Source organism: Micromesistius poutassou (assembly GCF_964030765.1).
Source record: "Micromesistius poutassou genome assembly, chromosome: 24".
Taxonomy (NCBI): domain Eukaryota; kingdom Metazoa; phylum Chordata; class Actinopteri; order Gadiformes; family Gadidae; genus Micromesistius; species Micromesistius poutassou.
In genome coordinates, this window is record NC_140294.1 from 658,506 (window position 1) to 685,938 (window position 27,433).

At 50.8% G+C, this 27,433-nt stretch overlaps 1 protein-coding gene across 1 annotated transcript in view; it reads left to right on the forward strand.

Moving 5' to 3' along the window:
• The window catches only part of nbeal1 (neurobeachin-like 1), a gene marked incomplete at its 5' end in the record, with an annotated part of 29,811 nt that extends 2,545 nt beyond the window's left edge, over positions 1-27,266 (forward strand). Inside the window, 33 exons of the mRNA XM_084487932.1 lie at positions 1,811-1,821; positions 2,299-2,479; positions 2,859-2,957; positions 3,108-3,682; positions 4,287-4,419; positions 5,805-5,924; positions 6,534-6,873; positions 7,398-7,483; positions 7,704-7,793; positions 8,072-8,249; positions 8,796-8,929; positions 9,498-9,657; positions 9,871-9,973; positions 10,430-10,589; positions 12,918-13,076; positions 13,554-13,713; positions 14,565-14,653; positions 15,511-16,188; positions 16,838-17,013; positions 17,455-17,743; positions 18,290-18,652; positions 19,301-19,450; positions 20,532-20,689; positions 21,206-21,330; positions 22,141-22,282; positions 22,899-23,047; positions 23,442-23,575; positions 24,072-24,173; positions 24,412-24,507; positions 25,137-25,261; positions 25,765-25,905; positions 26,398-26,528; positions 26,847-27,266. Of these exons, the coding sequence (XP_084344058.1) occupies positions 1,811-1,821; positions 2,299-2,479; positions 2,859-2,957; positions 3,108-3,682; positions 4,287-4,419; positions 5,805-5,924; positions 6,534-6,873; positions 7,398-7,483; positions 7,704-7,793; positions 8,072-8,249; positions 8,796-8,929; positions 9,498-9,657; positions 9,871-9,973; positions 10,430-10,589; positions 12,918-13,076; positions 13,554-13,713; positions 14,565-14,653; positions 15,511-16,188; positions 16,838-17,013; positions 17,455-17,743; positions 18,290-18,652; positions 19,301-19,450; positions 20,532-20,689; positions 21,206-21,330; positions 22,141-22,282; positions 22,899-23,047; positions 23,442-23,575; positions 24,072-24,173; positions 24,412-24,507; positions 25,137-25,261; positions 25,765-25,905; positions 26,398-26,528; positions 26,847-27,019 (5,910 nt within the window). The 3' untranslated portion in view covers positions 27,020-27,266. The remainder of the gene's footprint in view (positions 1-1,810; positions 1,822-2,298; positions 2,480-2,858; positions 2,958-3,107; positions 3,683-4,286; positions 4,420-5,804; positions 5,925-6,533; positions 6,874-7,397; positions 7,484-7,703; positions 7,794-8,071; positions 8,250-8,795; positions 8,930-9,497; positions 9,658-9,870; positions 9,974-10,429; positions 10,590-12,917; positions 13,077-13,553; positions 13,714-14,564; positions 14,654-15,510; positions 16,189-16,837; positions 17,014-17,454; positions 17,744-18,289; positions 18,653-19,300; positions 19,451-20,531; positions 20,690-21,205; positions 21,331-22,140; positions 22,283-22,898; positions 23,048-23,441; positions 23,576-24,071; positions 24,174-24,411; positions 24,508-25,136; positions 25,262-25,764; positions 25,906-26,397; positions 26,529-26,846) is intronic.
• Between the last annotated feature and the right edge of the window lie 167 nt (positions 27,267-27,433).

A 27,433-nucleotide genomic window follows, 5' to 3' on the forward strand; every position in this document is an offset into this window, starting at 1 on the left:
CTGCTGATAGCGTATTCAGTCACATCAATACGAAATGGCTGTGTAAACATCAACACACACTAACGTGCACGCACGCGCACACACACACATGAGTGACACATACATATGCACAGACAGACAGACAGACAGACACACATTCAAAGTGGCGATGCACACACACACACACAAACACTGGCGTCACAAACACACACTATGGACTCTCACACACCTTGAGACGTTGTGCGGTACCGTCTTGTTGTGGAGTGACCTCTTGGACCGTTCTTCACCCCCTCCCCTCCCCCCCCCCCCCCCCCCCCCCCCCCCCCCCCCACCCCCTCTCTACCCTGGGTCACCCGTGGGTGTCTGGGTTCCATCTGAATGCTCACTCATGGCAGGTGTGGGCGGGGCTAGGGGCTGGGTGGGTGTGGCTTGTGACGGTGCTGGTGTTGGTGGGTGGAGGGGAGTCTGTGTTTGTTTAATGCTGAATCTTGTACTGTTGGTTGGTGCTTTTGTGTGCATATTTATGTGTGGTGTGTGTGTGTGTGTGTGTGTGTGTGTGTATATATATATATATATATATATATATATATATATATATATAACCCTGTATGTATGTATGTATGTACAGTATATGTATGTTTATATATATATATATATATATATATATATCCCTTTTAAACATGGCCGACCCTCCAGCCCATGAATATACCTTGAATATACAATATCTTCTGAAGATATGAATATGAATCTTCTGACGTGTATATGAATTGTACACAATTTGAACCGAAAAAGGTTCCGCTTGAGTCGATACACGAGGCGAGACTGGACGGACACGGCGGTTTGGTTTGTTCCGTGTTCCTTTGTTCTAATCATTTCTTTTTTTTCCATCAGTTGGTTACTGTTTTATTGTTGTGTGTGTGTGTGTGTGTGTGTGTGTGTTGTGAGTGTGAGAGAGAGAATCGTATTGAGGCTGATTTGTATGAAACGTGTCACCTGTGTGTGTTTTGAGTCGAGGTGGTGGGCTACCCTCTTGGGTGTACATTACAAGAGTAAACCAACTAAAACCTGTATAGCGGACCCATTTTTCTTTATGAAATTGGGTCACAATCTCTGGTAGAATGTTGTTGTCACGGCAGCAGCATTTGAGATTCAATCGGTTTCCTCCAGCTTACATGGTCATCTTTGGGCACGAAAAACAAATACACTAGAAATCCAACAGGCATCCACAGATACTCTGTGAGTACCTAATAATAGATATATACCCCGTGTCTGCTTTTCTTCCGACATGTGGAGGGATGAACTATGACCCCTGATATCAACTTTGGCACACTATGACGTTGATATGAAAGGCTCTCTGTGAAACGGAGCCTGCGTGGTTTAGCATATTTAGAGTCCTGAGTCCAAAAGACACGATGTCAAATGTTTTCTGGGTAAATTAATCCAGAAGGCAAAAAGTAAAACCCACAAAACTGGGCAGCGTATGCCTTCATCAGCAGAGTCCGACCCCAAATGAGCGGTCAGATTCGAGACCGCGCTCATGAATTCCCCTCTTTTGGACAATCATGTAATGTACGCCTTTTGATTGATGAGTGTTTTCTCCAAGGGAGTTGTTGTTTTTAAATTGGTCTTCCTGATCACGTGACCTCTGCAGCGCCAGACAAAATGGCAGCACTGACTGGCGCCTAAACCACTAAATAGTTCACATAGTGGGTCCGGGGATGAGGACGCCAACATGAAGGCAAAACCCTGACTAGGAACCGAGCCGAGAGCCATGCGAGTGGCTCTGCGTGGGACGCGTTTCTGCGTGTGGGATGTTCTTGTGTGCTTTCAGGTTCATTCAGGGTTTTGCCGTCGTACAGTAAACATCACGGACACTTTATGTCTTTGCACAGATATCGAGAGAAAGCACTGCGGGGCGGTCTGATCAGAAAGTCTTTTATTCCTGCAATTATTTTCTATGCTTTCTTTTTCATCCAGTTTGCAAATATAATTTTCGATTGGTTTGAAAGCTTTTTAAAGAGTACACTACACACTTGGCATCATGTGGGTTTTGTCGCCAGCCAAAGACTTAAAATAACCATCAAGTGAAATCACATCCCATATCGGATATATTCTACAAACAAAAAACGCTGGCCAGCACTTAGCTCTCTTTGTTTACAAGAACCTTACGATCAAAGCTTACTGTCAAGATGACCGCCAAAGCATCCCTTAACAATTCAAACATTAACAAATCATCCATAACAATCAGCCGCATCCCTGAGTCAGTGTGTCGTGTCTCTTTTAAGCCGCTCAACGTGGTGTTGTGAATGTCGCTAAAAGCAGCGCGTCGTTCGTGCCGACCCTCACGTTTCCGCGAACGAAGCGTCCCCATTGGCTCATACTGACGGGTGAAGGGGGCGTGTCCTTTCCCCCCCAGGTGTTCCAGGGCCGACTGGATTCGCTGGCCGTGGCGACCATCAAAGCCCTGACCACGGTGATGCACAAGTCTCCGGCTGCCAAGGTGAGTCGCACACCCTCACGGCCCCCCTACCCTACACACTCCCGGCACGTTCCCTATGTTCACGCTAGACGCTAAGACGGTGTGCTGTTTTTTAAGTCGTATGATGTTACGTTGCGCCACTTTTTTTTTTTTGCTTTGACATTTTAAAACAACGTTTACCGGGAGTTGTTCCGAATAATCCAGCGACGGGTGAGAGACTATGGAGCGCGGCGGAGGCAGGGATCTGATGTTGAGCTTAGAAAGAAAGAGAGAGGGAGGGGGGATTGTCAAAGATCTTCACCTCCCATCATGACGAGGGGACGGGTTTGAATCCCGACAGGTTTACTCAGATCTCTCCCTCCCCCCTTCCCCCACCCCCCCCCCTCCCCCCGCCCAACAGGAAGTGTTCAAGGAGCGGATCGGCTACAACCACCTGTACGAGGTGCTGGTTTCCCTGGGCCAGCCGTCCCGACACCTCCTCAAGGAGCTCATGAACATGGTGAGAGACCGGGTCCCGTTACCCCCCACCCCCCTCCGCCCCGCCCCTAGCAACCTTCCGGTTACAAGTCAACCTGCTCTACCTCCTGAGCTAAGCCGACCCCTGTTTCACGGTCGTCTCCACCCCTTCGTCCCCCTTTCCTCCTCCCAGGCGGTGGAGGGCGAGCACAGCTCGGTGGGCCTGCTGGGCATCAGCAACGTGGAGCCCCTGCTGCTGCTGGCCCAGTGGCTGTCGGAGCTGGACTCCCCGGAGCTGCAGCTCTTCACCGCCGACTGGCTGCGGCGCCTGTGCTGCCTCAACCGGCAGACGCGCGCCGTGTGCGTCAACGCCGCCATGCCCCTGCGGCTGCTCGCCACGCTGGAGCGCCACCGGCGGCTGCACCGCGCCTGCGCCGAGAGCCTGCTGGCGCTGCTGGGCGCCCTGGGCTCGCAGTCGCTGGGCGCGGCCGAGCTGCGCGCCTTCCTGCGGCTGCTGCGGGCCCCGGAGGCGGGCGGCGCCCACCCCTACGCCGGGCCCGGGCTGCGCGCCCTGCTGGCGATGGTGCGGCGGCCGGGGCTGGAGTGCGCCATGCAGTACTTTGACCTGTCGCCCAGCATGGCGGGCATCGTGGTGCCCACGGTGGCGCGGTGGCCCGGCGCGGCCTTCAGCTTCCTGGCGTGGTTGTCGCTGGACCAGGACCAGCTGGACACGCCGGGCAAGGGGGACAAGAGGAAGCAGCTGTACAGGTCGGCCGCCAACGGGACGGGGACGGGGAGGGACGGGGTGGAGGGACGGAGATGGAAAGATGGATGGATGCATGATGATTTGGATGGATGGAGATATGGGATATGGATGGAGATGGAGATATGGATGGATGGAGATGGAGATATGGATGGAGATGAAGGGATGGATGGATGAATGAATGGATGAATGGATGGAGATGGAGATATGGATGGATGGAAGGGCGATTCACAGGATGGGACAAGGGGAGGTTTGAGACGGAGCAGGAAGATTGTGAGATGGTTCAGGCAGTGAAATGGATGTATAGTGTTGTAGAAGGCGGGGAAGAGAATAGCACCACAACCCTGTAATATTAAGAAACAAAATATCTAGGATAACATTTTAAAAACGATATAAAAAATCTAAAATAAGCAATGCATACAAATAACACATATTGAATACAAATGCCAACTGAATAATGGCCATGAATAAAACGATAAGAAGCGAGGAATACGGACGTCCCAGTGCAGAACACATCTATGTTTTTTAAGATATGATCTTCTGCACACAGTCCACCCTCCACCCCCCACCCTCCACCTCACACCACTCTCTCCCTCCCCCCTGCTGCAGCTTCTTCACCCCTGGCGGGACGGGCTTCGAGGCCTTCATCAGCTGGGCGGGGCTCCTGGTGGTGGCCGTGTGCACCAAGAAGGAGTACGCCACGGTCATGCTGCCCGACTACTGCTTCTGCGACTCCCTCTGGGTGAGGCCCCGCCCCCCCATACTTCACCCTCGCTAATGCTAATAGCTATTGTGACTATTGTGACTGTGGCAGTTGTCGCCAAGTTTGTTTTTATTCGGGATGTTGTGTGAAAAACTGCTTCAGGACTGTCCCGATTATTGCGACTATCGCAATGATTATAAGTTGTTATAAGTTAAGTTAATTTTTGATTTGGGATCTTGAGTGAAAACTGCTTCATCTTTTGATACATTATGCCCTCAGCTTTTCTTGCAGAATGATCTATGACTATCACGCTTTCTGTGGATATCGCAAGTATTGCTTTAAGTTGTTATTTGGGATGTGGGATGTGAAAAACTGCTTCATGTTTGAGACATTATTCCCTCTGACTTTTTAATGAGGCTATTGTTACTATCACGACTATTGCGGTTATTGTGACCTTCACGATTATGGCAACTATTGCCATTATTGAAACTATCGCTGAAAGTTGTATTATGTAACCCAACTATTATCATCACGACTAGTTAAATGTTTTCATTTGTCCTTCTGTCCTCTGCCCTGTGAAACCTAACGCATGGTTCCTGCCCCGTGTTGATATGTCCTGAAGATGTAAAGAAAGACGCTTATCGAGCCCACTCTATTGTTGGACCCAAATATCTATGGTGTTTAATCACAGCCTAACTCAGCCTCTTAAGGATTGTGCAGGCCTATATTTGGCAGGGGTGACGTGATGATAACAATGCAGTCAAATATAGAAATACCTGGGTGAGTTCAAACCCCAAGGAACTTTGAAAGAGAATCTCCTTATCTGACGGGCTAACAGTAGAAATATCAATAGTACAGACGGCGATCTGAAGGTCCTGTTACCGGGAGGTTACCGTAGGGTCTCCTTTGGATAAACATGAAGCGTAACCCAACACTGAACTCAATTCTTCCCATCGGCGCCCCCTCTGGTGAAACGCAGATGAAACGGCTCTCTCTGATTGGCTCACATTGGTCCCAGGGGCGTCTAGTTAACCTGTGTTATGCTATTCCATTGCTATTATAATGTTATCACTATTGACTGTTTACTCTTTGAGCCGGTGCTTCTCAAAAGGTGCGCACGGGGAATTCAGATGCATGTTATTGAGGAGCAGGTTGGGGGGTTACAGCGTCTTGCTCAAGGATTGCGGACATCGGGAATCGAACCCAGGACCTTTTCAGTTTGTGGTCGACCATCCCCGGCCCGGATATTATCCTAGCTCGTCGTGTCACGTTTCAATGCTGGAGCACTCCACCTTTGAAATGTGACTCCACTCCATAAAAAAACAATGGGTGGTGTTTGCATCCAGGTACCAAACTTGGTAGCATCACCGCCCTAACACTGTGTCTCCCCCCCCCTCCCCCTCCCCCTCCCCTGGTCTCTGCAGCACAGCGTGGGGGTGGTGCACGTCCCAGGGAAGAGGCCCTTTGGCCAGAGCCTGGTCTACATCTACGTGGACGGACAACAGAAGCTGTCGGCCCCCCTCAAGTACCCCGTGATGACCGAGGTGAGCCATGGGAACCACCAGGGTGATCTGGTCCAATAGATCAGGTCAGGTTTAGGTAGGGCCGTAATGTAGGGAGGTCGGGATGAATTGTTAATGGACGTCGTTAACAAGTAATGACGTGCTTGTTTTGGGTCATCTGTTCAGCATGTAGTCGCCTAGCAGCAAGTTGAAAATGATGATGTAGGATATAGCATAGCTCTGATTTATATCCAAGAATTGATTGAGTAATTAAAGTCGAGTATTTTGGCTATATCGAATTCCCCCTTAAACTTGCTACCTGTTGTAATGTTTGTTTACGATTGACCAAACTTAACAGTGTTCTGTTAGCTCTAACTTGCTGTGCAACTGGGGGACATGAACTAGCATAGCAAAGGGTCTTGTAAACAAAGAGAATGTGAGGTACGGGCTGGCCTGCATTTTTTTATTTGTTGAAAGGATCTGTGATAGGATGTGCTTTGATTGATAACATCATTTAAATCAATATCGATTAACTGTGACTACCGATATGCCCGGTTATTTCTTTAAGTGACGAGTGTGTTGAAAAGGTCACACAATTAACCCTTCTGTGACCTTTAACCCTAACCCTGACTTTAATCCTTGACTCCCCAGCCCTTCACCTCCTGCTGCATCGGCTCGGCGGGCCACCGCACCACCACGCCCCCGCCCTCCCAGATCCCCGACCCGCCCTTCCTGACCCCCACCACGCCCTCGGGGAGGACCTCCCTGGGGGGCATCCTGTCGTCGGCGGGCGGGGCCTGGGGCGGCCTGCTGGGCGGCGGTGGCGGGGGGGGCGGCGGCGGCGGCGGGGGCTCGGTCACCAAGCTGATCTCTGCAGGGACGCAGGACAGTGAGTGGGGCAGCCCCACCTCGCTGCAGGGCCAGCTGGGCGGGGTGCTGGTGTTCCACGAGGCCCTGCAGCCCGCCCACGTCAAGGCGGTGTGCAGCGCCGGTGAGTTGGGAGGTGGGGAGGAGGAGGAGGAGAGGGGTTTGGAGGTGGGAGAAAAAGAAGGAGAAGAAGGAGCTGTTGGAGGAGGTGGAAGTGGGATGGGGGAGGAGGAGGAGGGTGGGAGGAGACGAAAGGGAGGAGGAGCAGGAGTGGGGGGGGGTGGAGAGGCGGAGGAGGAGGAGGCTGAGAAGGATGTGGAGGTGGAGGGGGACGAAGAAGGAGCTGTTGGTGGAGGTGGAGGTGGGCTAGGGGAGGAGGAGGAGGAAGGATTTGGAGGTGGAGGGGGGCAAAGAAGGAGCTGTTGAAGGAGGTTTAGATGGGATGGGGGAGAAGGAAGGGAGGAGAAGGAGGAGGAGGTGGAGAGGTTGAAGGCTGAGCAGGAGGAAGATGAGAATAGAAGGTGGAGGGAGAACAGATGACATTTATTTGGTATCTTGGAGCGTTACAGTTCTTGAATCTTGATCTATGATCCCATGTGAATTATTCATCGATTCATCTATGAATACATCGGTGTCTTGACCCCGCAGGTCCCAACTGCATCTCCCCCTTAAAAGCTCAGGAGGCGGAGCTTGGCGACCTGTCGACCAAACTGCTGCTTCACTATTCACCCAAGGTAACCAATCGGTGAACAGATCAGTGAATTACCCGATCATAATGTCATCCTGTCGCAACTCTAGAGTGCTATTTCAAAGGGATGTTGATGCAATATAAACAGGCTCGGTGTTGACAGTAGACTCATGAGTTCATGAGTTCCCGCAAAGTTTCCTTGTTTCCTTGTTGATACGCGGCTCAAATGAACTCGTGTTGGCTCTCTGCTCACTTCCCCCTTCCAGGCTTGTAGGAACCCAATCTGTCTGGATCTGTCCCCCAACCTGCTCCACGGACGCCTGACCGGCAACAAGGTGGTGAACTGGGACATCAAGGTAATGAAATGCCCCCCGTGTGGACATCAACCTGCTGACACTGTGCATTAAAGCTGCACTATGTCATGCAATGCCCTCTGTTGGCTTGAATCGTAGCTACAGGTATAGTTATGGCGATATCATTTATATCAGACGGTAAATGTGGACCAGAATAAAACAACCTATAGAGAACAATAAAAAAGCATCTTCTTTCAACGCCTTTCAAATGTAAAGATGCCCTGCTCCGTGCTCCACCTATCAGGTGGGGGCGTTAACACACTGTGTCGCCGTGCCAACAGGACATGATCAACTGCGTGGGCGGCCTCCACGTGCTCTTCCCCATCCTGGAGCAGCTGGCCCTGGTGGCCCCCGAGCAGCCCAGCGGCGAGGCCCCCGCGGGCCCCGAGTACATCACCCCGGACGTGACCACGCCCGGCGACGGGGACTGGGTCATCCTGCCCACCAACCGGGCCTCGGGTGAGTCGAATCCCCGGCTCTCGAACCCACGGGGAATGGTTCATGGTAGAGCGTACTGGTAGAGCTGTGTGAACGCAGAGCTGTGTGAACACAGAGCTGCGTGGAAGCGTAGGGCTGTGACGAATGAGTAGTTTGGTGTTCTGTAATCGTTAAAAGACGCAGGTCGGGTTTACACTACATTTAATAACTAAAAATGACGCAGTGTTTTTAAATGCAAAGGTCATTATGATAAAGACAATGACGTTTCATTACATTTACATTCGTGGCATTCAGCAAAGGCTTTTATCCAAAGCGACTTACAATAGGTTCATTCCTCAGAAGGAGAAAAAAACGACGTATATTTCGCTGTCGGTACAGTCAGGATGGTCATAGAAACAAGTGCTAAGTTTAAGTTTACAGGTTAATCCCTTCCCCGTATACAACAAGATAGCTAGGATAAGATGCTTCACAGTGCTTATTGCTACTTTTAAATGCCGTACCGGTTATGGTCGTAAGGGTTTGTGAATGAGCCGTGTGTTTCGTTGTGTTTCTCCGCGCTCCCCTCAGAGGCCCGTCTGGAGAAGAACCTGGTGGCGTCCTTCCTGCTGGTGCTGAAGCACTTCCTGCAGAGACACCCCATCAACCAGGAGAGCCTGCTGCACGCCCACGGGGTCGCCTCGCTGGGCACCCTGCTGCAGAAGGTACTGGCTGCTTGTCTGTCTGTCTGTCTGTCTGTCATTCTGTCCGTCTGTATCTATGGCCTCGCTAGGGACCCTGCTGCAGAGGGTACTGTCTGTCTGTCTGTCTGTACATCGGTCTGTCTGTAATTCCTTCTGTGAGTCTGTCTGTGTTCTGTTCATCTGTCTGCCTGTCTTACCTGTATGTCTGTCTGTGTCTGTCCGAAGGTCTGTCTTTCTGTTCTGTTCATCCAAGTCTGTCTGTCTGTAGGTCTGTCTTTCTGTAAGTCTTCCGTCTACTTTTGTTCATTTTTTTGGGGGGGAGGGTGTGGTTAATTTATGTTTTGCATCCATCACTTGCATTAATAAATTGTAGTTATTATTTGAGTATTAGTCGACGACGCCCAAACAGCTACAGTAGATCTCATAGATCAAAGTGTGTCCTGAATTGTACTGAATTAGTCGTGAGACCAAATCCCACCGTGACCTCCCATAAGGCTCGACTCTCAACCACGAGCAAGTCGGAAACCCCTGCCCACAGTATCTTGTTGTTGATTGGTTGCCATCTGTTCCCCCCCCGCCCCCCCTCTAGTTGCCGGCGGGCCGCGTGGACGTGAGCGTGCTGGTGGCGGTGCAGCTGCTGGTGGAGCAGGTGACCTACGAGAAGAACCCGGCGCTGCTGCAGCAGCTCCACATCCACCTGCTGTTCAACTGCAGCACCTGGAGCCAGGGAGACTTCCCCACCCGCATCGGTGAGGCGGGGGGAGGGGCGGCGGGGTGGCGGGGTGGATGGGTGGGTGGATGGGTGGATGGATGGGTGGGTGGTGGTGGATGGGTTGGTGGTGGTAGGTGGGTGGGTGATGGTGGAAGGGAAGGGTTGGTAGGTGTGTGTGTGTGTGTGTGTGTGTGTGTGTGTGCGTGTGCGTGGCACTTCCCTCAATGTGTGGTGCTCTGTCGTACTGCAGGTCACATCCAGTACATGTCCACCATCGTCAAGGACAACAGGAAGCAGTTCCGCAAAAGATACGGCGTCCAGTTCCTGCTGGACACCATCAGGATGTTCTACGGGTACGACGGCCAATAGCAGCCCTCGCTTTTCCATCAAATGATTGCGATATAAGCACTACTATCCGAAAATCTAGAAATAATTAAGAGAATATCAAGAAATATTTTTTGTATATCTTTTGATCAAAAATCAGAGAAATATCTACGATATTTGTTCTACATTTACACATTAAACAAATTGGAAAATTACGATCTTCTTTTGATATTTTCACGTAAAAAAAATAGTTTAAAACATTCAAATATTTCCATTTTCTCATTATGGACCGATTATTCTATAGATATTTTAATATTTTATTTCAAAAGATATATGTACAAACGTATTTATTTTTTTAACCAAACTCTTTAAACCTGATCCCGATCATTGACCACATTCGACCAACAACTCTGACCTTCGACCTCCACGACCTCCCACCGTGACCTTTAACCTCTTTATCCTCCATCCCCCCCCCCCCACTCCAGGAGGAGCTCGTGCCGGGAGAGCGACATGAGCGAGGAGGACGTGGGCACGCTGCGCGTCTCTCTCTGCGGCCTGCTCAAGTACTACATCAGCAAGGGCATGTCCCAGGAGGAGATGCACAGCATTCTGGGATACATCGCCGCCATCGGAGACGAGGAACAGGTGCGAACAGACTGCTTCGGCAGCTTGTCCTACCCTACCTTATTCAAGACGCCTGCGCCAGCCCAGGCGAGATCCGGTTGAATCAAATGAAATATAATCGCAACGGAAAATAGGATCTATTGTCCTTCTAATTGTAACACAAATTTATTATCCTAAAGGGTGTATGTGGGTTTCAGTGTAAATGTAAACGATATATATTGTATTCAAGCTTATCTCTATATATAATTCGCAGGTCATTCGTATGACTTGTTCTATTCCTGATCGTATTTGTGTTTATCGTGGTCAAAAAACCCCCGATATCGCTCTTGACTCTGGCTGGCGTTTTTCTAATGCGGTCCCCTCTTGGGCGTCACATCCTGGTTACCTATATTGAGTTCCAGGTGGCATCTCAAACAAACATACTAAAGGCTAAAGGCTCAGTTATGGCTCCACGTCGACGCAACGCAATGACCACGCCGACGCTTCGACGCAGCCGTGAACCTGTTTTGGTTCTGCGTCAGCTTTTTTAGTGAGCGGAACCAATCAGAGCCCTCACTGCTGCATCGCCTCGAACGCAAGGTTACAATTTCTGGGAGGCGCACGTCAGGCCCTCGCGGTGGACTCAAGGAGGGTCCGCAAGGACGTGACGGGTCCGTGAACCCCCCCTTGCGTCGTGTCGACGTGGAACCATAATTAGACTTTAAGCTTCACTTGTTTAGTTGACTAATGCGTACAAGGAGCAGAGCCGTGATCACTCTTATGAGCGACACCTGCGTGGTTGTTACGACGACGCCTCTGGGAAAAAGAGCGGAAATTGAAGTCGTCGACACATTGTCTGTGGAGGTCGATTACCTCGCCTTCACTCACGCTTATTCCGTCTTTTTTAATCACTGTCTTTCTGTGCACATGAGCAGTCTTTTGACATTTAGTACATTTGTCAGAAGAAAGAGAAACGACAACGTATGGCTGTCGGTACAGTAAAGATATTCATAGGAACGCGGCGGAACAGGATATGATGCGCCGCGCGCATTGGGGACGTCACCGTGATGAAACGCGCTTCCATCCTCTCCTCCCGACCTTCCTCTGTATTGTTTTCCCTCTCCTCTGTCGTGCTCTGCGTGTCCGGGTGTATCCCGTTACCCCCCCCCCGCCCCCCGCCGAGTCACGCTACGTTCATCCTTCGTTTCCCTCTGACGTATCGACAGAAGGTCGCCTATCCCCCGCCCCCCCCCCCCCCCCTGTCACTCCACCCTGGGGTCAACCTCCCCAGGGGACGGCTGCCACATCTCAGCCAATCATTAGTCCCCTTAGGGAGAACAAGACCCGCCCCCTTCATCTCATGACCTCCCCTTTTAAGGAAAAAGCTTGTTCTGTGACTGTAGGGCCCCCCTGTATACGCCCCGTCAATTAAGGTTCAACAGGTGGGTCGCATCAGTGCCTAATCAGCAGACGACCCGATCACCCCCCATCAGCCAATCAGAGGTTGACATGCAGTAACATGGGTTTAACCCAGAGAGAGAGTCGTCTAATGCTATGTCCTCAGAGTACAGCGTTTCTTAATGGCTGTGTTTGTTAATGCTTTGTGACGGCCCTGTAATGCACTCGACTGGGTTCATATCAGATTACAGTGAGGAGCCAGAGGCCTGTTGGTCAGGTCTGGCCGTGTTGAAGTGGTGGACGACTTTGTTCTTGCGCTGCGTTCAAGACGATCTCTGGAAAAAACAGGGTCCGACTTTAGGGTTTAATTGAACGGTTGTCCGTCTCGGAATTACAGGACTGAAATTCGGGCAGCGTTTCAAAGCACTGGCGTGACGTCAGCGACGACCTCAAGCAGGGTGGCCTTCATCGTTACTGCTGGCCATGAAATTATTATGAGTGTCTGTTGATTTTTTTTTCAGTTGATCTGTAATTACGCAATACGTGTTTGTCATTTATATCGATCGCTATTCATGTAGCAATGTGTGGAATTGAACAGTTATTTTACACAGTAAGCCAGCAGGCCAGTGTTCATCTCCTTTCTTCATGTGTTTCCAAAAGAAGCATCAAATGTCTGCTGAGTTTATTTGAGGTATTTAGCATTAAGCCACAAAATGCAGAACTTCCTTCAGTCCCCATCTGACCTGTGTGTGTGTGTGTGTGTGTGTGTGTGTGTGTGTGTGTGTGTGTGTGTGTGTGTGTGTGTGTGTGTGTGTGTGTGTGTGTTTTTGTGTGTGTCTGTCTCTGTGTGTGTCTATGTTTTTGTGTGTGTGTGTGTGTGTGTGTCTGTGTGTGTGTGTGTGTGTGTGTGTGTGTGTGTTTGCCACATGTGTGTGTGTCTGTTTGTGCGTGTGCATGTGTGTGTGTGTGTAGCTGTGCTCCCTGCTGGAGCTTCTGATTGGTCTGCTCCAGACCAGCCCGGCCCGCGACCAGCTGGTGCTGCTGCTGTTCGAGGCCGGGGCGGCCGACTCCTGCTACGCCCTGCTGCTCAACAGCAAGTACTCGGACCGCCTCCGGGAGCTGGTCTTCAAGGTGGGCGGAGCCCCGGGGGGGGCTGGGGGCGGAGCTGGTGGGAGGGGCTAGTGAGGAGGTACCGGGTTGGGCTAGTGAGGGAGATAGTGGGTGGGGTTAGTGAGGAGGTGTAGTGTGGTTAGCGATTTGGGTTCTAAACGGAATATTACTTCTGGTGACTTCTTGTTTTTTGCATTCATTTGCTTTGAGACGTTTCATGGCGCTGATTCATTGAGTTGAAAAAAAGTTAATAATTGAAAAAAACTTGAGTCAACGGTGAAAATAATTAACAGCATATGTTTTTAAAGTAAAGCTATGTACCGAATAGACACGAAAAGCAACCAAATAGATGACCGCAAACTTTAAACACGTAAATCCTTCGGTCTCGTTTGTCGGAACCAGTACCTTAGCATAGTTGAGCTTTAACATACCTGTGTCTAACTCTGTGTGTGTGTGTGTGTGTGTGTGTGTGTCCGTGTGTGCGCGTGCACATCTCAGCTGTTTGAGCGCATGCTGCGCTGCGACCGCGTGTACGAGCGCAGCAAGCAGCGGCTGCGTCTGCGCGAGGCGGGCTACTCGGGCCTGTCGCTGCTCTTCCCCGACGCGCACCTCAACCCCAGCCTGGTGCGCTGCCTGCTCACCCAGGTGCTCCACACAGGTGAGGAAGGCCCCGCCCCCCCCCCCCCCCCTGCGGATTAGCCGCCGGCTAGCCCGGTTCTCATCCGTAGTCCCTGGGTGGGGAGTGGTTCATGGAAAAACGCACCACAAAAGCATCGACGCGTCAAAGTATTTACGGAGATGAAGTACAGTAGAATACAGTGTTGGTGGCTAAGCTATTTGCCGAAATCGATGCGCTAATCGTAAAAATGTATTATGAGAAACCATGAAATATTTCTACACACACAATTTAAAACATTGATTATATCAAAATCGACATTTTTCCTAATGGGGGTTCTTTAGAAACCAGGGCTGAATAGTAACTGCCGTGACAACTCCCAATGCCAATTCTTCTTCAATTCAGTATTCCACCCTCCCCAAAAAGAACGGTGGTAATGATCAAATGAAACCTAATCGTATTAATCATGTACCCTATGAAATATCTTTAAATGGTTCTCAAACACACATAATAATTATGCTCCCTTATTCTGAGCTGACGATTTTTTTTGCATCCTAGATGAAGCGTCGCGTAGCAATTCCAGCGTCTGCTACTGTCTCATCCTGTTAACCTCTGACCCCCGGCCAATAGCATTATGTGGGCCCTCTTTGGATTAATTAAATGAATAGCATTAGCCCTCAGCACACACACACACACACACACACACACACACACACACACACACACGACCTGCACTTTCATTCTGCTAAAAGCCCCCTTTTGTCAGATCTTGATTTCCCAAGACGGGGCTTAGTCGGCCTTTTTCTCCATTGCCACCTCACCTCAAAACCAATTGCCATCGATCTGTGTGTGTGTGTGTGTGTGTGTGTGTGTGTGTGTGTGTGTTCGTTCAGATAATGTGGTGAACTACAAGGACCTAATGGCTCTGCTGCAGCTGACCCACCGGGCCAAACCCAGCGTACGACTCATTGTGTGCAAGAGGGTGAGACACACACACACACACGCACGCGCACACTTTTTCGACATTGCTATAAGACATCTTATCCGAAACCGTTTACAGTGGAGTATTATAACGTTCACACTAGGGGGAGGCTTATCAGAACAAAAGAGGCTCATCCACCTTTCTCAGGGCAAAGTAGTGACCGATATGACGCAGCGAAACCACTGATATATATCAGTATGATCCATTGTAAGTCAATGAATGCAAATGACAGCGGTGGCATATTATGTGACAAAGAGGGCATTCATGTGTTGTGAAGTCCACAGAGTTTAGCCAAGTACACGCATTATATATACTCAGAAGCATTTGCAGAATGCGTTCCAAACTATTTTGATGAGCTATTTAGTATAACAACCTACTACTGTCTGCACTTCAAGTTGTAAATAATGTGTAAACAGAGTTTAGTTATACTGGTAAATCACAAGCATATGACAAGTGAACGGAGATCATCGTGAGTTAGTTTTATTTATTGAGTTATATGCCTGTCAAAAGCAGTCAACAGTCGACGGCAGGCTCTTGCATCAGTGGAGTGCAGTGCACCACCTAGTGGTGTCTTGCTGTTACTACAACGGAAAACGGTCAAAGCGTTCATGTTCCGTCGGTGCTGCCGCTTCTGGTGTTAAGAAGCAGATAGACGTAGGGGCATCCTGCTCCAGGATACATACAGATCAGAGTGCAGACCTTGGGGTTCCAACTCACAACCTTACAACGGGAGTGAAACATCGACAGACACAACAGGAACAGTAGCAGGTGTAAACGTGAACGCACAAAGTTACACCCCGCCCCCCCCACCACCCCCAGAGCACTGACACCGCCCTGTGCCCCCCCCCAACCCCAAGGTGCACCAGCTGCTGCAGACGCAGCCCGACGCAGCGCTGCAGATCGCGAGGCAGCAGTGCTGGCAGGACACCCTGATGAGGCTCTTCCTGCGTTCGGGCGGTGGCGGCGGCGGCGAGGGGGGCCCCGGGACGCGGGGCTCGGCCGACGCCATCAGCAACTGCAGCCTGGACCTGGGCCGGTCGGGCGGGGCCGTGCGCCTGGACCTGCCCCTGGAGCGGCGGGGCCGGGCGGGCAGCCGGGATCGCCACGGCGGCGGCGGCGGCGGCTGCGGCGAGGAGGACCGTCTGAGCATGGGCGACGGCCGATCGCTGGACAGCCTGGAGAACGGCGGCTACGGCGGCGGCGGCGGCGGCGACGCGGTCTCGCTCCTGGACACGCCCTCCTCCACCGCCTCGGCCGCCGCCACGCCCCGGCCCTCCTGGGCGTCGGGGGGCCGGGGCCCCGGGGGGGGCCTCACCCTGGACCTGTCCCACATCCAGGGCTACGAGGGCGGGGAGAGCGGCAGCCAGACGCCGGCCAGCGGCGCCAGCACGCCGTCGCCGCTGGACGGCTCCAAGGCCTTCCTGCCGGGCGGCGGCGGCGGCGGCGGGGAGCGGGACGCCACGCCGTCGATCGGCGACGACAGCTTCCTGTTCGGCGACACCATCTCGCTGGGGGAGTCGTTCAACGGCACGGAGGTAAGGGGATCGCCGGGGGGGGTAAATGTTGTCCGTGAGGGGGGGCTGGAGACGCTGCGTTAGAGGTGGGGACGCAACTAGAGTGGACCAGACCCCCACACTCTTTGTCAGCTTGGGTGGGGCCACATTTGTGGGGACCAAACTTGTAGGGACCGGTTTAAACAAGCTGTTAGGAGGGGTGGGCGGCTGGCTGTGTGATAGCACTCTGTGTGTTAGCACTCTGTGTGTTAGCGCGCTGTGTGTTAGCACCCTGTGTGTGTGTGTGTGTGTGTTAGCGCCCTGAGTCTTAGCACTCTGTGTGTTAGTGCCCTGTGTGTTAGTGCTCTGTGTGTTAGAGCCCTGTCTGTTAGCACCCTGTGTGTGTGTGTGTGTGTGTGTGTGTGTGTGTGTGTGTGTGTGTGTGTGTGTGTGTGTGTGTGTGTGTGTGTGTGTGTGTGTGTGTGTGTGTGTGTGTGTGTGTGTGTGAGCATCCTGTGTGTTAGCACCCTGTGTGTGTGTGTGTTAGCACCCTCTGTGTGTGTGTGTGTGTGTGTGTGTGTGTGTGTTAGCACCCTCAGTGTGTTTGTGTGTGTGTGTGTGTGTGTGTGTGTGTGTGAGAGCACCCAGTGCGTTAGCGACCGGCGTTGCTCATGGCGCTCCCTGTCCCCAGCGTGCGGAGGAGGAGCTGTGCAGCATGCTGCTGGACACGGTGCTGTGGGTGATGTGGCGCGGCGTGGAGGGCTCTGACGAGGGGGCGTGGCTGGAGCGCGGCCAGGTGTTCTCGGCCCTCGCCAAGCTGGGCACGGCCAACGAGCTGCTGATGCCCGTGGACCACATCAAGCTCCGGTCAGGGGAACACACACACATACGAACGCACATGCACGCACGCACATACGCGCACATGCACACACTCACACACACACACACACATATTCATTCGCACACGCAAACACATTCACTCGCACACACAAACGCACATGCAGACATGCACTGACAACACATTCATGTACATAGACTCACACAGACACACACACACACACTTAAAAGTACTACTGAAGTCTCGGTGAAGGTCCGGTTACAAGTCAACCCGCTCTACCTGCTGAGCTAAACCGGGTCTATATAGTCACTACACGCGTGACCCCATAGAACACAAAACACTCAACTGACACACAAATGACCACTCAACTCATATTCTCTCTCTTTCTCTTTCTCTTTCTCTTTCTCTCTCTCTCTCTCTATCCCTCTTTCTCTCTCTCTCTCTATTTTAAACCCCGCCCACATCCACAGCCTGATGGAGCGCATGCTGGAGTGGGCGGTGGCGGACAACCGGGAGGCGGCGGCGGCGGCGCTGCCGCAGCACACGGAGAACGCCGTGCGGCTGCTGCACGCCGTGCAGGACTTCCTGCAGGCGGAGGGCCTGGTGAGCCCGGCGCTGTGGAGCGACAAGGTGCTGGAGGAGACGCTCACGCTCATGGACTGCCTGATGGTGTGGTACGCCTCCGGGGACCAGTGGCTCCGGCTGTCCCAGGTGGGGCTGCGGCTGCTGCTGGGCTTCATGGCCCAGGAGGAGCCCCAGGTGAGGAGGAGGAGTGTGGGCATAGAGGGGGGCGGGGAGGGGGCGTATAGTCTTTATCCATGCACATGGGTAACGCACGCACACTTGCATACGAACACAAATGGTTCACACTTATCGAGTGCACACGATTATTCCCGCACAAACGCACGAGCACTCAATCATCACTCATTCAAACCACACTTCTCTCTCTCTCTCTCTCTCTCTCTCGCTGCATCTCTCTCTTTCTACCTATCTCTCTCCCTCTCTACCTCTTTTTACATTTCTCTCTTTTTACATCTCTATCTCTTTACCTTTCTCTCACTCTCACTCTCGCTCTGTCTCTCTCTCGCTCGCTCTACATCTCTCTACCCTTCTTAACTCTCTCGCTCTCGCTCTCTCTCTCTTTCTCTCTCTCTCTCTCTCTCTCTCTCTCTCTCTCTCTCTCTCTCTCTACCTCTACCTCTCTTTACCATCTTTCTCTACCACGCTCTCTCTCCCTCTCTCTCTACCTCTCTCTCTACCTCTCTTTACCATCTTTCCCTACCACGCTCTCGACCCCTCCGCCAGGTGTGCGCCATGGCCACGGCCAAGCTCAACGGCATCCTGCAGACCAAGGCGGTGGAGAGCCAGGACGAGGCCTGCTACCTGCTGGGCAAGGTGGAGGGGATCCTCCGCCGGGCGCTCTACTCGCAGGCCGACGGTGACGGCGGCAACGACGACGACGACACCACCGCCACCGCCTCCATCGCCACGGACACCTACTCCTTCCTGGTGCCGCTGATGCGCACGCTGCTGTCCAAGGTGCACCGGCTGCTCTACATGGAGCTGCACCTGCCCCAGCTGCCCGACACCAGCGGCGGACCCACCTTCTTCGAGGACTTCCAGGCGTACTGCCGCTCGCCCGAGTGGCGCGTCTACCTCGACAAATACGTAAGTCCAAGGCGAGCGGACGTTGACAAATGCGTAAGTTGTGACTCTGGCGCGTCTACCTTGACAAATACGCAAGTCCAAGGCGAGTGGACGTTGAAAAATACGTAAGTCCACCTCTGGCGCGTTTACCTCGACATATACGTAAGTCCACCTCTGGCGCGTTAACCTCGACAAAAACGTAAGTCGTGACTCCGGCGCATGGACATTGACAAATACGCAAGTCCGCCTCCGGCGCGTCTAGCTTGACAAATACGTAAGTGCGCCTCCGGCGCGTAGACTTTGACGAACACGCAAGTCAGAATTTATGCGTTTGTGCCAAGACAAAAAAACTGGCTTGGACGAAATGGGTAACTTGTCACTCGTTTGTGCGATACAAGAACAACGTACTTGCGCACGTTTATCCAGACAAATGTCTCGCTAACAATAATATGTTTATTTACATGTTGTGAAAATGTTAACTTTAATGTATTGACTGAATTAACGGTTACTATAGCCAAAACATAATGAACTTTTGTCAAATCGTAGACTGAATCGTAGACTACCTTGCAAGGCTAACTATCCAGTCATCGTGTTTTAAAAAACACAAATGTTTCCGAGCAAACTCGGTTGTCCCGAGTCCTGAAAGTCTTAACGGCGTTTCCTCCCCAGATCATCCCGTACATGAAGCAGTACGAGATCGAGACCTTCAGCCAGGGCCACGAGACCATGGCGCTGTACTGGAAGGAGTGCCACGAGGCCTACATGGTCAGCCTTCACCGGAGGGAGCGGGAGCGCGGCGAGAGCAAGATCCGCTTCCAGGTTGGCTCCAAATCAGGGACTTTATGTACGAACCGACGTCATGTCGGTTTGATCGCTGCTCACACACGCTACGGGGGGTGTCCTCCAGGACTTGGCCATAGAAACTAGTGAGGGATGGCCCATATAAAGGCATTGAAATTGTGGTGGTTCACTGGGTAGAGAGTGTACCATTAAGGCCTAGTTCTTACCACAGCGACCAGGGTTAGGTTCCTGCCCTCCTGTCCTTTGCTGCATGTCTTCCCCTTTCTCTCATACCTTCCTGTCTTACACACTCTTCAATAAAAAAAGGATAAAAACCTTCAACAATAAATCTTAAAAAAAAATAATGATAAAAGTTAAGGAACAAGCTAGTCCATTTGACATAGAACCGTCGTCAGCATTAGCCATATTCAGAATTCAGCATCAAAACGTTCATAGTGACACAAGAAACACCATAGCTTCCGTAGTTGTAGTTCATAGGACTACACATATATGAAGGCAATAAAATATATTCCTTCTGGAAAGCAAAGGTATGCATATCTCCCATTGACAATTGACTGTGGAGAATCAGGCAGAGCCATGTGCCTTCACAGACAACCTCTCTTTAGTGTTCCCAATGAAGCAGCATCAGAAGAACATAGAACGACTCAAATGTATTTATAAATCATAATATTATGAACCAATGTGTTTTAACAGGCGTCTCCCTTAGGGATAGGGTGAGAAGCTCAGCCATCCTTGAGGAACTCGGATTAGAGCAGCTGCTCCTCTGCTTAGGAAGGAGTCAGTTGAGGGGGTTCATCTGGTAAGGATGCCCACTGGGCGCCTCCCTAAGGGAAGTGTTCCAGGCACGTCCGGTGTGGAGGAGGCCTCGGGGGAAGACCCAGGACTAGGCGGAGAGATTATATCTCAACACTGGCCTGGGAACGCCTTCGGGATCCCCCCCTGTCAGAGCTGGTTAATGTGGGAAAGAGAAGTCTGGGGGCCCCCCTGCTAGAGCTGCTGTCCCCGGGATGCGACCCTGTGTAAGTGGTTTGACGATGAGGATGAGGATGAAGATGAGGAATGTTAAACACTGTGCATCCGTTCCCCCACGACCCCTCAGGAGCAGTTTGTGGAGCCCTTCTCGCGGCGCAGCCGCCAGGAGAACCTGCGCTACAACAGCATGCTGAAGCAGCAGCACAGCCAGACGGCCGCCGCCCTCCGCCAGTGGAAGGCGGCGCGGCGGGGCCACGTCTGCGAGAGAGGCCCCTGGGCCGACAGGTACCCGTGACGTTTATTTTTTGCGTCATCTGTGTTTTTCGCTCATAAAGTTGCGTAGATGACCCTCATATCGTGGCTGGGTAACGATATATCCCTGCGTCATGAGTTGTCCCCATATCGTAAGTTTGCTATTGAACGCTAGCAAACGATATGAGGGTAAAATATCTTGTTAGCTAGCTTGCGATATCCGCGCATCATGAGCTAGCTGTCGATAGCTAGTGAGTGATATGAGTCTCAAATCTGTCTGTAGCTTGTATGTAACTTGAAGGTAGCCTGCTAGGTAGCTTGAAGGTAGCTAGCTAGGTAGCTTGAAGGTAGCTAGCTACGTAGCTTGAAGGAAGCTAGCTCAGTAGCTTGAACGTAGCTAGCTAGATAGCTTTAAGGTAGCTAACGAGATAGCTTTAAGGTCGCTAGCTAGGTAGCTTGAATGTAGCTTGAAGGTCGCTAGCTAGGTAGCTTGAAGGTAGCTAGCTCGGAGGGACTGTATTTTAAACCGTCATTCCCTGTGGTCGCTAGGCAACAGGACGAGATGCACTGGCGGGTGTCGAGCGCCGAGAACTACTCGCGGATGAGGCTGAAGCTGGTCCGCAACTACAACTACGACCCGCACCGCGAGGCCAGCGCCCTGCGGGACAACCTGGGTAAGCTACCCCTGAGACCCTACGACCACGTCGACGACGACTCCAACGGTCGAAGAAACGCACTAGATCTGAGGGCGTGGTTAAATGTGTGTTGGAAGTTAGCTATGTGGTTGCTCTATAACGAGACTACTACTACTACTTTTGAGTTCAAGGCTTCTGGGAAAATGTGCTTCTCTTTGTTGCCGTTCCTGAAGCCTGTGTTGAACCGGTTCTGGCCTTGAGTCATATTCTGGCCTCTTAATCCTAATTTGTGGAGGGCTGTTATCTTTTCCTAGTTGTCTGTCTGGAGCGAGTGAACCTCCAGCTATCGTTGGCCCAGATGTTGCTTTTGAGGCCATTGCACGAGACAACCTCTCTCTCTCCCTCTGTCTCGCTGTCACTCTCCCATTCTTTGTCAAGTTCTTTCTGTCTGACTATTCAAACTATTCAATATATGTATTCACTTTGAAAGAAATGGAAAATCTAAAGTTACAATGAAAATGTGTATTTGGCTAATGTGTGGTGTAATAGAGCAGTGGCTCACTCCACTTAGGCTAGAATATTAATGTAATGAAAGGTTTCTAGAACCTTTTCATGGTGACCCAACTCTAACTGGATCACGATACAGATCGGGTCCCGACCATTTGGGGAACAAAAACACAACGTGACCACTTTCATGCTTCATCTCACGCTCTAACTCACTCTCACTCTCTCTCTCTCTCTCGCTCTCTCCATCTCTCTCTCTCTCGCTCTCTCCATCTCTCTCGCTCTTTCCATCTCTCTCTCTCTCTCCCTCTCCCTCTCATATTAACTCTCTCTCTCTCGCCGCAGGCGTCCAGCAGCAGCGGGTGAATGCAGAGTCCCTGCTGCTGGAGGCGGTGAAGCAGGTGAAGGTGAGCGACCTGGAGGACGACATCCTGGACCTGCCCGAGGAGGACCCCGCCGCCGCCGCCGCCGCCGGCAACAGCCAGCAGTCAGTCCATCTGTCCTCTCAGCACACTAGTATTACAACCACGAAACAGACATTCAACACTCAAAGGGCTTTATTGGCATCGGAAACGTGCATTTACATTGCCTTAAAAGAACATTGACATCGCCTAAAACTCCAAAAAGTGATCATACAGTACACGTTTTAACTTATTTATATTAATGTAAAAAAAATGTACAACAACAATATATAAAATCTTAACAATATGTGAAATGTAATAGTTAATAGTACAATGAAAATGTCAGTGTATAGAAAGTTATATACCGAAACATGATATTTGTTTAGGCTTCTGAATGGATTCTGTGTGAGGTTTATGTGTGCACTAGCCTCCATTATGATCCCGCGTGTTTCTATGAACAAACCAAGGAAAAGTTGGACCATTGATGTGATTTTTCCCAATCGGACCGACGGAAACCCAATACCCAATACCAATCCAACTTGTCGTGGTTTGCCGTGGGAAACGAGTAAACACTGCTGACCCGTATAAAGTTCCACTCAACTCCACCCAAAGTCCAACCGCTGCACAGACAGCTCCTAGCATGGGCCCGACGGCGGGATGGGGGATCAACCATCCACCGTGTGCTCACTGTGTGTGTCCCAGGGCGGAGGCGGAGGAGGCGAGCCAGAAGGAGAAGCTGGTCCTGGGGGAGGACTGTGAGCTGGTGACGGTGGTGGACGTGGTGCCCGGCCGTCTGGAGCTCACCACGCAGCACATCTACTTCTACGACGGCAGCCAGGACAAAGAGGAGGGTGAGGGAGCTAAGCGGCTAACGGACAGGCATTTTCCCGCTCTTTTTTTCTTTTAGCATTTATCTTTTTTAGATTAGCTTAGCGTAACGTGTTTTAGCTTTGTTTGTTATTTAATTCGGGAGCCTGCAAATGCAATTAAAATAATTACACTACCATTCTCCGTCAAGATATTTGACTAATGTATAATGAAAATTATATTTTAACGAATGAAAATTGCAAAATTTGACTTTGAAGTAGATAGTATCCAAGACGCAACAGCATAATTCAAGCAAAGCGTCTTGTTTATTTTTTGCTTTTATCTGACGTTACACCAGTTGGAGTAATATTCAGCTCTTGTGTATTAACGTTTATTCCTTTAACATCAATGGTTCTTCGCGTGGTGTCGCTCCTGAAGGCGTGGGTCATGACTTCAAGTGGCCGCTGTCGCTGATCCGCGAGGTCCACCTGCGGCGGTACAACCTGCGCCGCTCGGCCCTGGAGATCTTCCTCATCGACCAGACCACCTACTTCCTCAACTTCAAGAAGGAGGTGAGCCGGGAACCCCCTGTGGTTTAAACCGCAAGGTCAATGAGAAAGGGAAAGTGCAGTAGCGCACACTACACCATAGGGGGTGCTGTTTGTAGCATTGTGTCGCCCTTTAAAATCACACGGAAGCCTCTTAACTCCCCATCAGTAAATCCACCACGGGACATGGCTTGGGGTTGTGTTAGACCTGCAATTACTTTTACCCAGCGACCACCAGTTCAGAGAGAAGTCGTTTGTGACACTGTTGTGTCAGTTACGCTCGTACGCGTTAATCCAAAATGCTAATATAAAAAAATGAAAATCATAACAAAATCATAATCAAAAACAAACATGGAGGTAATGCTATTTTTATTTGTTTGTTTTTTTACATTCATGCAATTTCTGACAAATTTCTGTCACTTCATCAACACACGCTAGAAAAGTGTCGGTGTGTACATGTGTGTGTAACCGGTGGAGGGTGACCCGTGTGTGTGTGTGTGTGTGTGTGTGTGTGTTTCAGGCGCGTAACAAGGTGTACAGTCGCATGCTGCTGCTGCGCTCGCTGGGCGTGCACGCCACCCGCTCCCCCCAGGAGCTGCTCAAAGCCTCTGGACTCACGCAGGTCAGAGGTCAACTCTCTCTCTCTCTCTCTCTCTCTCTCTCTCTCTCTCTCTCTCTCTCTCTCTCTCTCTCTCTCTCTCTCTCTCTCTCTCTCTCTCTCTCTCTCTCTCTCTCTCTCTCTCTCTCTCTCTCTCTCTCTCTCTCTCAGAACAACAAGTCTCTACCCTATCCTCTGTGTTTTACAACGTACCCTCCCACCCGTGCCTGAACTGTCCCCTCTGTCTTTGTTGACGATGCAGAAGTGGGTGAACCGGGAGATCTCCAACTTTGACTACCTGATCCAGCTGAACACCATCGCGGGCCGCACCTACAACAACCTGGCCCAGTACCCAGTGGTACGTGGCTTTCCATAGGCCTGTAGCACGGTCATGTATCAAGTAGTATCACAATATATATAATATACATGTAAGGTCAATGGACTGCATTTTTATAGTGCTTTTTTAACCAGTGGTCACTCAAAAGGCTTTTCAATTATTGGCCAGAACGCACCCGTTCGTACCCGCATTCACACACTCCGGCAGCAGTGTCAGCCGTGCAAGGCGACAGCCAGCCCGTCGGGAGCAGTTAGGCTGAGGCGTCTGGCTCAGGGACACCTCGACACTCGGACTAGCAACCGTCCGGTTGCCACTCAATCCACTCTCACTGTTAAAGAAACCAGTACGCAGTACTGCTCTGGTTGTTCTGTTGGTCCTTCTCTACAGACGGTCCCGTGGCTGGCCGGGGATACCTTTGTAGTTCTAATGACAAAGTGATTTGTAATAATAGATGGCCTTACAGTACCGTTTTTATTATTAATGTTTGAGGTATTTATCAGATGCTGTTTTATAGCGTAATGTGCCATGACCGTGTGTGTGTGTGTGTGTGTGTGTGTGTGTGTGTGTGTGTGTGTGTGTGTGTGTGTGTGTGTGTGTGTGTGTGTGTGTGTGTGTGTGTGTGTGTGTGTGTGTGTGTGTGTGTGTGTTAGTTCCCCTGGATCCTGTCGGACTACACCTCAGAGGAGCTGGACCTGGACGACCCCCGCGTGTACCGGGACCTGTCCAAGCCCGTGGCGGTGCTCAACGATCGCAACGCCAAGGCCGTCCGGGAGAAGTACGCTCCTCCTCCTCCTCCTCCTCCTCACTCAAACACCGTTAACTCTCGTTACCTCACCGTCCATCTCATGATGAAGGTTTGGTTCAGAAGGTTTGGTTCACTAGACTGACTTCTGAAGTAAAAATGAAACTTCTAACATTAAATTGAATATAAGCACTGTATCATGGCGTAATATAACATTTTTATAAATATATATAAAATCAAGCAGAAACAAAGAGTGAAAACCAAAAGATCAGGAGCAAAACATAATATAATAACATGATTGAGGGTAATGTATGTTTGTGGTATAATTTAAGCTTCTCTTGAAAAACAAGCTATGGGAGCACTAATATGGCTCTGGAGAGACAAATCAATAAAATATCAATAAAGACATGTATATATATATATACATATATTTCATTCCTTTTGAATAATTAAATGTTGCTCACCCCTGTTGACCTATGACCCCGTCGATACACCCAGCGGCCCTCTGACCTCTGACCCGTGACCCCGTCCCCCAGGTACGAGAGCTTCGAGGACCCCACGGGCACCATCGACCGCTTCCACTACGGCACCCACTACTCCAACGCCGCCGGCGTCATGCACTACCTGATCCGGGTGGAGCCCTTCACCTCCCTGCACATCCAGCTGCAGAGCGGCCGGTGAGCGGGGGGGGGGACCAGAATAACCATTTATTGACCGAATGGTTGTGTTACATGCTTTTTTTAAATTCACACACGCAAACCCACACATGAATGCACATTGCACACAGAAATGCACCGACACACACGCGTGTGCACACACAGCAAGTAGGGGTGGAGAAGAGTAGGGTTGTAGAGTGTAGAGGGTGTAGAAGAGTACAATAATAATCATAACTTGGATTTATATAGCACCTTTCATAGTACCCAAGGTCGCGTGAAAGGAGAGAAGGAAGTAAGGAAAGAAGAGTATGGGTGTAGAAGAGTAGTGTAGAGGTAGACCCACTTCTGCAGATGTTGTCGTTAAGGAGCAGGTAGGGGTTAGTGGTATCTCGGTCAAGTATGCCTCCACCCATTGGGGATCGAACCCACAACCTAGTGGCCCCCTGTCCATAGAAATGCTTGTCACAGCTCCCTGAATGCTCTCCTGAACGTGGCGTTTATGTCGGGCTCCAGGTTCGACTGCGCCGACCGGCAGTTCCACTCCATCCCGGCCACGTGGCAGGCCCTCATGGACAACCCCAACGACGTCAAGGAGCTCATCCCGGAGTTCTTCTACTTCCCAGAGTTCCTGGAGAACCAGAACGGTTAGAGGACCCCATCCGGCTTCAGTCCCCGAAGCCGGAGGATCTGCGTCTTTGTTTCTCTCCGCTGGATCAGTGACACCTTTTCTTTCTCTCTCTCTCTATTCTTTCGTTCTTTCTTTCTTTTGATTCTCTTTTCGTCTGTCTGTCTGTCTGTCTGTCGTTTCTTAACTTGTAACTTAACTTCATTCTTTCTCTCCTTCCTTCTCACCTGGTCTCCCTGCCCTGCTTTTCCCTCTATGAACGTCTGAACCAATGCGCTCCCTGTCCGGGGTGAATAACACACCGTGTTGTCTCCTCCGACCCCACCCCCCCTTCCAGGCTATGATCTGGGCCGGCTGCAGATCTCCAAGGAGAGGGTGGACAACGTGCTGCTGCCCAAGTGGGCCAAGTCTCCGGAGGACTTCATCTACAAGCACCGCAAGGCCCTGGTGAGCACCCCCTGCCAAAGCACAGAGTGTCGTCTGCGGTTCGTCGGCCGCCTCGTTCGTTGATTAAAGAAGTTATTTATTTATTTATATCTTTTTATCTAGCTATTTTTCTGAAAACTGTAACGGGAGCTTTTGGCATGAAAACTAATGATCAATGAAAGAATCCAATTAATTGAACTCGCTGTCGGTAGGTTTTTAGAGCTCATAGTTTGAGTGTCATTTGTTATTCATGGCCTAGCCATCCATGTGCTATTTGTGAATGAAGTGCGCTGAATCAGTTTCTAGGTGACTGCTCTCTGTATGAGACCATTTACATTTTAGACCTCATTTCTGACCAATTAGGGCATTCACTTTTTCCCTAATGGAACACGTCAATGTCGAAGAAACATAGGGAGGGAGGGACTTTCAAAATCGTGCACTCTTTGAGGTTATACAAATGCATTATTTATAGGCTCTTACTTTGAAACTCGTCGTTAA